At 39.8% G+C, this 10,070-nt stretch overlaps 1 protein-coding gene across 1 annotated transcript; it reads right to left on the bottom strand.

Annotated features, from left to right (window-relative positions):
• Nucleotides 1–3,024: 3,024 nt before the first annotated feature.
• On the bottom strand, nt 3,025–3,820 carry LOC144581042 (variable charge X-linked protein 3-like). Its single transcript, XM_078363015.1, has 2 exons — nt 3,701–3,820; nt 3,025–3,507 (listed from the first exon to the last, which is right to left on the bottom strand). The coding sequence occupies exons 1-2, from the start codon at nt 3,797–3,799 to the stop codon at nt 3,118–3,120; spliced, it is 489 nt and encodes a 162-aa protein (XP_078219141.1). The 5' UTR covers nt 3,800–3,820; the 3' UTR covers nt 3,025–3,117.
• Nucleotides 3,821–10,070: the final 6,250 nt, after the last annotated feature.

Genomic DNA, 10,070 nt, shown 5'->3' with positions numbered 1-10,070 from the left:
TGCCGTGTGTTCTGTTTCCTGCGGTCTAATGAGAAAGAGACATATGTATGTCTACATCATCTCATACTTAGCTCTTTAATATGTACAATGTGTTTTCAAATTTTCCCACCGACTGTCCCTGACAGCTGAGAACATCAAGATTACCTGTTGTTGGTGACTGTTGTCAAGGGGATCCGCCCTTTAGGGACACAGGAAGATTTGCCTAAAAACGTCAGGAAGCTTGATATCTATTATTTTATTATAAAAGTCAACTGCAGTTTTGCTGATGTATTACTTCTTTACTCATTCCAATGTTTATTTTAAGCCTGAGCTTGTGGGTAGTTGGAGAAGGAGGGAAAATATTTAACACTCTTATTAACTAATTTTACTGTGTATTTAACATGTAGAATAAAGAAAGACTTAAATGAAGATGTAGTATTTGTGAATGCTCCAACAAACTAAAAGATTATTTAAATTATTGATTTCTGATTGAACCATTTATTGTCTATAATGAATTAAAAGTTTGTGAAAATAAATTCAGTGACCTTTGGCATCTATAATTTCAAAACCGTAGTAATTTTTCAAAGCTGAAAATGCCTGAAACACCAGTCTGCCAATCATCACAATAAAACATGAAGCCCCAGTGAAAGAGCTAGTCAGGATGGGTTCCCAATAAATAGCAGTTGAAGCTCCAACTACCATCAGGTGATGAGAAAACACGGTGTAAGGGCCACGTGTAATTTTTTATATGCCAAAAGAATCGTCACAGACCGTTTTGGCTTGCAGAGCTTGAATGGCAATATGGCATTAAAATAAGGTACACAAAATTAATTATTGAATGTAATTTTGAAACACACTGCTAAAGTGCTCCCTAATATTCAACAAGCCCAAAAGTGACCACTGACAAGACTTCGTTTATTGCAGTTTTTATGCTGTCATTATGGAAAAACTGTAGCAGAAAGTTCACCAACCTCCCTTTGGAAAGAGACGTACAACCACGGCCAATAGGCTTTCCTAAAGGACAGCAGGAGCTTTTCACTGGGACTTGTTTCCCGTCCATAACATACAAATAGTTATTGTTCGGGGTCAATACAGCCTTGCAAATACACAGGCTTTGAGTTATACCAAGCATGCTCGTCCTTATATGGTATGTCCATATATGAAATACAAAAGAAATACACCACAAAATGATGGTGTTCAGGACATGGGGGAAGGCCCTGTTTCTGTGGTACAGCGTAACACATGGAAACTGCCTATAAAGCCAGTGCTTCACAACCCACGCCCTTATTACATGGAAATTCACGTTTCCATAATCACATAAAAGTTTAATGTGCTATTCATTATAAGATTAAAGGTTATGAGTTATTCTGTGCATGTAATTATTGACAACTGGAAATTAAATCGCGATAATTTTTTACTCTATTCCTTTTAAAATGATAATTTTCTTTCTCCTTTTGCCTGAGAACCATGCTTCGACAATCATAACACCTTACCTCCTAAAGTAAATGATCACAAATAGAATATATATTTTATATATGATATATAGTTATATTTATACATTATATAACAATATAAATATATATTTATATTTTATCTTTGTATTGATAAATTTATATAAAATATAAATATTTATATATAAAATCTATATATGAAATCTAGCCACATAAACCTAAATATATAAAAATAATGTATAAATATATAGAGGTAATTATATACAAATATATAAAGGTAAATACAAATATATATATATATATATATATATATATATATATACATGCACACATTAGGAATACACAGGTCTTTTCTGTATATAGCAAAGACCTGTGTGTTTATATAAAAACCCATGTATATAAATATTTACAAATATGTATTTTATATATATATACACATTAGGAATACAGTAGTAGCAAATTCTACTATATATAGAAAAGACCTGTGCATTTATATAACTATATATGAATGTAGATTACACATATAGACATTACAAATACACAGGTCTTTTCTACACATAGCAAGTTCTATATTATTCTCTCACTGCAATGATGGACAACTGGGTATTGAGTAGTGAAAAGTTTTGTAGTTTATTCTTCTTAAAGTGGTTATTTTCTTTCTCTTTTTGCCTGTGAACCATGCTTCAACAATCATAACGCCTTACCTTCTAAAATAAATGATTATATATAACATATAAATATGTTTTATATATAATATAAATATTTCTATATATAATCTATATGTATATATGAAGAAGTTAATATATAAATATATAGTAGGTTCTAGTATATATAGAAAAAACGAGTATTTCTAATGCATGTAGACATCTGTATTTATAGACATATAATCCATATTTGTATTTATATATTTTATACATATATAATCTATATATTTGTAAATAATATAGTTGTATATATTTCATTTACTTATATATTTGTATATAGTAAGTTCTACTATATATAGAAAAGACCTGTGTATTTCTAATGTATGGAAATATGAAATGTACTTTTTGTCTCCTCAGTTGCAAAAATAAAATAGCTTTTTTCAAATAGATTTTACTCTACTTTGAATTTTTCTTCTTAATTATATTAGATTGTGGGGAGTGGTTGCTGAAAGGAAAGAGGATTCTTCCATCGGTTTCTATGAATGAAAAGGTACTTTAACAATGAAACCTAAGCAGGTAGAATCTGATTCTTGGTACTTGATGTATGAGCTAGCAAGATTGCATGAAGAAAGAAGCCTTACAAGACGAGGAGTCATCCTGTGAAGGGGAAATTTGTCTCCAGTGCTCAGCTGTGATGCAGTCCTTATCCTCCTGTCTGGCTGTGACCTGTCTCTCTGACATCAACCTCGTAGGACCCCACTTCCTACCCCCTCCACACACCACCCATTCTTCCCTCCGCCCCATACACCACCTCTTCCTCCCTCCCTCTCCCCCCCTCCCCCCACACATCACCTTTCCCTCCCTCCCTCCCTCCCTCCCTCCCTCCCTCCCTCCCTCCCTCCCTCCCTCCTTCCCTCCCTCCCCACCATCAGAGAACACAGTCACTGGGATCATTTTGCAACACATTGGATTTATTGACATCAGCATGGGGGCGCCCCCTGCGCTGGTGAGATCTCCGAGTCTCCTGGCAGCTGGGCCTGAACTTAGTCGCTGCTGAGGGACGAGATGGAGACGGTCATCACGTCACTCGGTGGATCCGACGAGGTGGAGACGGTCATCACGTCACTCAGTGGCTCCGACGAGGTGGAGACGGTCATCACGTCACTCAGTGGCTCCTCCAGCTGGGTCTCCTGTCTCAGTGGATCCTCCAGCTGGGTCTCCTGGCTCAGTGGGTCGGGCTCGCCCACTGGCTCCTCCTTCACAGGCACTTTGCATGGAGGAAGCTCCTGGCTCGGCGGCTGGCTGGGCCCGGGTGGTGCTGGCCCGCTCCCTGCCTCAGGGGCTCCCACGGCTGCCATCTTTTTCCCAGCGGCATGTTTCTTCCCTCCTCTCCCTCCAGGACCTGCTTTTCCTCTCTTGCCCACCTTGGGCATCTGGAAGGACAACAGGGAGATCACAGTGGAGCTCTGTCCGGGTCAGGGGAGAGGATGGAGGAGGCTGGGAACAGGGACGTTTCCTGAGAAGCGGTGAGGGCCGGGCTGGGGGTTGTGCCAGGTGAGGACAGGGCAGGAATCTTGAGGAAGGAATCAAGGGGAAGACGAGGAGGAGCTCGGGTGGGTCACTCACCTTCTTCGGGGTACTGGGACTCGACTCAGAAGAGGACTTCCTCTTTCGCGTCTCCCCGGCCTCGGCCGGCGGTCCCGAGGCTCTCTTCTTTGGCGCCATCTTGCTCAACTCAACGTCTCCAAGGTCAATGTCAGGCTGCCTGGTCTACGTGTACGTGCCCCTTTCGTCCACGACAATGAGGCAACCACGTTTCTGAGCTTTGATTGGTCAGCATGCCACCACCCAGCCAATGGTAGCCCTGGGCGGGAAGGACGGGCTTAGACGTCACACAGCACCGCCGGGACATGGCCGAAGAAGTGTGGGGGTGGGGTGGCATTTGATGAGGAAGGCAGGATGCTATGATTGGAGAAAGGGAGATTATGGTTAGCACTCCTAAAGATGGTTCCCAACTGACATGTCACCCCACTTCACCTCCACATGTTCAATTTTGGCAGATCACTTGGCACGGGAGGGTGTTTCCTCCAGATGTTTCCCCAGGACCCCCCATTCAGTGGTACATTCTGTGCCCTCCCACCTTCCATCATTACCCACTTTCTGTATGACCTACCTCAACCTCCTCCATGCTAACTGGGACAGGTGTAAGGCTCTGTGAAGATGGCAATCATCTCCCTCTCCTACACATTCCTCTGCTGATCCTCGAGGACCATTCACTTCTTGGATGCTGTGAAAGAACGTATCCATTTCCCTTTCTTATCCCAGTGCCCACAGAGTGCCCCTAAATGTTTCATTCTCATGGTTTAAAGCACTGGCTTCAGGGGGTCAAGCTCAGCAAACACACTCTCTCTGCTGCCTATCTGTATCAAGCGGGGTTCCTCAGAGAAGGAGAAACTAACCCAACAGGGTATTGTGTTTGTGTGTGTGTGTGTTTGTGTGTGTGTGTGTGTGTGTGTAATATACATCATAAACATCTATTTACTATCATATCATATTTGTTTCTGAATGATACTATGTATATGATACGGTTTACTGTAAGGAACTGTCTCACACATTCACACAATGTGGCGGTCTGGAAGGCTGAAATATGTAGCGCAGGTGAGCAGTCTGGAAACTAAAAGCTTCTGCACAGTTGACAGTCAACAAAATTAAAAGGCAGCCTATGGTTTGGGAGGTTTGTGTGCTCCCTCTGGGTTTATTTGGCAGCAGGTAGGACATACCTGGGTCATCTTTTGTAAACTCAGGGTGGAATAAGGAAGCCCCATCTATCTTCCAGGACCATTCTAAGGATGCCTCGCATGCATTGCTCAGTCATGACAGCGATGATTATTTTTCGAATAGTATCTAGCCCACTGCCTGGACCACGGTTGGTCCCCAATAAATAATTTTTGGATGAATAATTTAATTTGTTATTAATACTTTTTTTACCCTCCTTATTGTTTTTTTTTGGAGACAGGGTCTTGCTTTCTTTTCCAGGTTGAAGTGCAGTGGCGTGATCTTAGTTCACGGCAGCCTCCACCTCCCAGGTTCAGTTGTTCTGCCTCAGCCTTCTGAGTAGCTGGGACTACTGGCACATGCCACCACATCTGGCTAACTTTTGTATTTTAGTAGAGACAGTGTTTCACCTTGTTAGCCAGGCTGATCTTGAACTCCTGACCTCAGGTGATCCACCAGCCTCTGCCTCCCAAAGCACTGGGATTACAGGAGTGAGCCACCACGCCTGGCCTCTTCTCTATTTTTTTTTTCACTGCAATTACTCTTATCTAATTTTGAGTTGTATCAAATTCTCAATCCAGTTAAGATTCAAAATTACATATCAGCTTGCTAGTCTAGCGCTTTTCCTTACTCCTCTCCCTGAAACGTCCTCAATTCTGTTTCTATTCTGCGTGGCATTTTCCCCACTCCCGTGGACCGGTGTCCAGGGCCCCATACCCCCCAAAACCCTTCAACTAGTAATTAACTAATTTAACTGTGTATATAACATGTAGAAGAACACTTTTCTGCCAGTAAAAACATTTTCTTTCAAGAAATAGGTAGCAGCTGTTTTCATAAATCCTTCCGGGCCAGACATGGTGGTTCTCAGCTGTAATCCCAGCACTTTGGGAGGCCGAGGTGGGTGGGTCACCTGAGGCCAGGAGTTTCAGATAAGCCTGGCCAACATGGCAAAACCCCGTCTTTACCAAAAGGACAAAACTTAGCCCAGTGTGGTGTGGTAGGTGCTTGTAATCCCAGCTACTCAGGAGGCTGAAGCAAAGAATCGCTTGAATACAGGAGACAAAGATTACAGTGAGCCAACGTTGCACCACTGCGCTCCAGCCTGGGCAACAAGAGTGAATCTCTGTCTCAAAAACAAACAAACAAACAAACAAACAAACAAACAACAAACAAAAACTCTTCTCTATATGAATTGAGCCTACAATTATCTTGCTCTTAGAATTTCTGTAGCGCTTATGCACACATAAAGTGTGCGAATTCACACTTGGTTCTGGGGACTCCTTTCAGGAATGCCAGCTAAGATGTGGCCCCTAAACCAGGGGACGTGCCTCGAGTGCCTCTTCAGTCCTCCTACAGTGTGTAATAGAGTGCTGCTTCTGCAGCATTGAGCAGCAGTCCTTGAGAGGGTAGAGTTTGGAATTTGATCTTTGCAGACTTGAGTTTTAATCCTGACTCTGTAACCTATAAGCACCATAAGAAAGGTACTCAAGCTGTCTATCTCAGGTGTCCAGTGTGGATAGTACCCATTTTACAGGGTGCGATGGTTAATTTCAGGTGTCCACGTGGCTGCCTTAAGGAATACATCAGGAATTGGTAAAGCATTGTTTCTGAGTGAGCCCGCAGGTATTCCCAGGAAGATTGGTGTGAGCTGGTGGACAGAGTGAGGAAGATGCCTTTAGTAGAGACAGGCCCCATCCAATTCTCTGAGGCCCAGATAGAAGAAACAGGGCAGAGGAAAGGCGCTTTCCTCCCTTTCTCTCCTGGAGCTGGGACTCTTCTTTTCCTGCCCGTGGACACCACAACTGCAGGCTCTTTTCATACTGAGAGTTACACCATCCACTTCCCTGGTTCTGAGGCTTTTGGATGTGAACGGAGTCACACTCCTGGCATCCCAGGGGCTCCAGCTTGCAGAAAGCCTGTCCTGAGACTTTTCACCCTCCAATTCCTTTAATAAATCTGCTCTCATCCATCTTTGCTGATATCCTGTTGGTGGCGTCTCTCAAGTGCCCCGATTAATCCATAGGGGTGATGTGAGGGAGCAATGAGGTCGTGCATGGGGAGCATTTCACAGCCTGCCTGACACATGCCCATGTCCTATAGGCTGCAGCTGCAGCTATTCTAGAGCTTAGTGTCAGGGCTCAAAACAGTGGAAGGCCTTGCCTCCGGCACCCAGCCATCGTGTTGATCTTTTCCTGTCATTTTTCAATTCCAGAGTGTTTTCTGGAGAGCAATTCGGTGTCCCAGGTAGTATTGACGAGGGGCTAAAATCAATCCTTACCTGTGGGAATCTGAAGCTGGGAGTGAGCAAAGGTGAGAAAGTTCTCAGGAGTCAGGAGCAGAGGAAGCTGCATGGTCAAGGGGAATCGACATGAGCCTTCCTGCCGTGTGTTCTGTTTCCTGCGGTCTAATGAGAAAGAGACATATGTATGTCTACATCATCTCATACTTAGCTCTTTAATATGTACAATGTGTTTTCAAATTTTCCCACCGACTGTCCCTGACAGCTGAGAACATCAAGATTACCTGTTGTTGGTGACTGTTGTCAAGGGGATCCGCCCTTTAGGGACACAGGAAGATTTGCCTAAAAACGTCAGGAAGCTTGATATCTATTATTTTATTATAAAAGTCAACTGCAGTTTTGCTGATGTATTACTTCTTTACTCATTCCAATGTTTATTTTAAGCCTGAACTTGTGGGTAGTTGGAGAAGGAGGGAAAATATTTAACACTCTTATTAACTAATTTTACTGTGTATTTAACATGTAGAATAAAGAAAGACTTAAATGAAGATGTAGTATTTGTGAATGCTCCAACAAACTAAAAGATTATTTAAATTATTGATTTCTGATTGAACCATTTATTGTCTATAATGAATTAAAAGTTTGTGAAAATAAATTCAGTGACCTTTGGCATCTATAATTTCAAAACCGTAGTAATTTTTCAAAGCTGAAAATGCCTGAAACACCAGTCTGCCAATCATCACAATAAAACATGAAGCCCCAGTGAAAGAGCTAGTCAGGATGGGTTCCCAATAAATAGCAGTTGAAGCTCCAACTACCATCAGGTGATGAGAAAACACGGTGTAAGGGCCACGTGTAATTTTTTATATGCCAAAAGAATCGTCACAGACCGTTTTGGCTTGCAGAGCTTGAAGGGCAATATGGCATTAAAATAAGGTACACAAAATTAATTATTGAATGTAATTTTGAAACACACTGCTAAAGTGCTCCCTAATATTCAACAAGCCCAAAAGTGACCACTGACAAGACTTCGTTTATTGCAGTTTTTATGCTGTCATTATGGAAAAACTGTAGCAGAAAGTTCACCAACCTCCCTTTGGAAAGAGACGTACAACCACGGCCAATAGGCTTTCCTAAAGGACAGCAGGAGCTTTTCACTGGGACTTGTTTCCCGTCCATAACATACAAATAGTTATTGTTCGGGGTCAATACAGCCTTGCAAATACACAGGCTTTGAGTTATACCAAGCATGCTCGTCCTTATATGGTATGTCCATATATGAAATACAAAAGAAATACACCACAAAATGATGGTGTTCAGGACATGGGGGAAGGCCCTGTTTCTGTGGTACAGCGTAACACATGGAAACTGCCTATAAAGCCAGTGCTTCACAACCCACGCCCTTATTACATGGAAATTCACGTTTCCATAATCACATAAAAGTTTAATGTGCTATTCATTATAAGATTAAAGGTTATGAGTTATTCTGTGCATGTAATTATTGACAACTGGAAATTAAATCGCGATAATTTTTTACTCTATTCCTTTTAAAATGATAATTTTCTTTCTCCTTTTGCCTGAGAACCATGCTTCGACAATCATAACACCTTACCTCCTAAAGTAAATGATCACAAATAGAATATATATTTTATATATGATATATAGTTATATTTATACATTATATAACAATATAAATATATATTTATATTTTATCTTTGTATTGATAAATTTATATAAAATATAAATATTTATATATAAAATCTATATATGAAATCTAGCCACATAAACCTAAATATATAAAAATAATATATAAATATATAGAGGTAATTATATACAAATATATAAAGATAAATACAAATCTATCTATCTATATATATATATATATATACATGCACACATTAGGAATACACAGGTCTTTTCTGTATATAGCAAAGACCTGTGTGTTTATATAAAAACCCATGTATAAAAATATTTACAAATATGTATTTTATATATATATACACATTAGGAATACAGTAGTAGCAAATTCTACTATATATAGAAAAGACCTGTGCATTTATATAACTATATATGAATGTAGATTACACATAGAGACATTACAAATACACAGGTCTTTTCTACACATAGCAAGTTCTATATTATTCTCTCACTGCAATGATGGACAACTGGGTATTGAGTAGTGAAAACTTTTGTAGTTTATTCTTCTTAAAGTGGTTATTTTCTTTCTCTTTTTGCCTGTGAACCATGCTTCAACAATCATAACGCCTTACCTTCTAAAATAAATGATTATATATAACATATAAATATGTTTTATATATGATATAAATATTTCTATATATAATCTATATGTATATATGAAGAAGTTAATATATAAGTATATAGTAGGTTCTAGTATATATAGAAAAAACGAGTATTTCTAATGCATGTAGACATCTGTATTTATAGACATATAATCCATATTTGTATTTATATATTTTATACATATATAATCTATATATTTGTAAATAATATAGTTGTATATATTTCATTTACTTATATATTTGTATATAGTAAGTTCTACTATATATAGAAAAGACCTGTGTATTTCTAATGTATGGAAATATGAAATGTACTTTTTGTCTCCTCAGTTGCAAAAATAAAATAGCTTTTTTCAAGTAGATTTTACTCTACTTTGAATTTTTCTTCTTAATTATATTAGATTGTGGGGAGGGGATGCTGAAAGGAAAGAGGATTCTTCCATCGGTTTCTATGAATGAAAAGGTACTTTAACAATGAAACCTAAGCAGGTAGAATCTGATTCTTGGTACTTGATGTATGAGCTAGCAAGATTGCATGAAGAAAGAAGCCTTACAAGACGAGGAGTCATCCTGTGAAGGGGAAATTTGTCTCCAGTGCTCAGCTGTGATGCAGTCCTTATCCTCCTGTCTGGCTGTGACCTGTCTCTCTGACATCAACCTCGTAGGACCCCACTTCCTACCCCCT

This window comes from Callithrix jacchus, chromosome X (genome assembly GCF_049354715.1).
Source record: "Callithrix jacchus isolate 240 chromosome X, calJac240_pri, whole genome shotgun sequence".
NCBI classification, from domain to species: Eukaryota; Metazoa; Chordata; class Mammalia; order Primates; family Cebidae; genus Callithrix; species Callithrix jacchus.
This window is presented reverse-complemented; position numbering and strand designations above follow the sequence as displayed.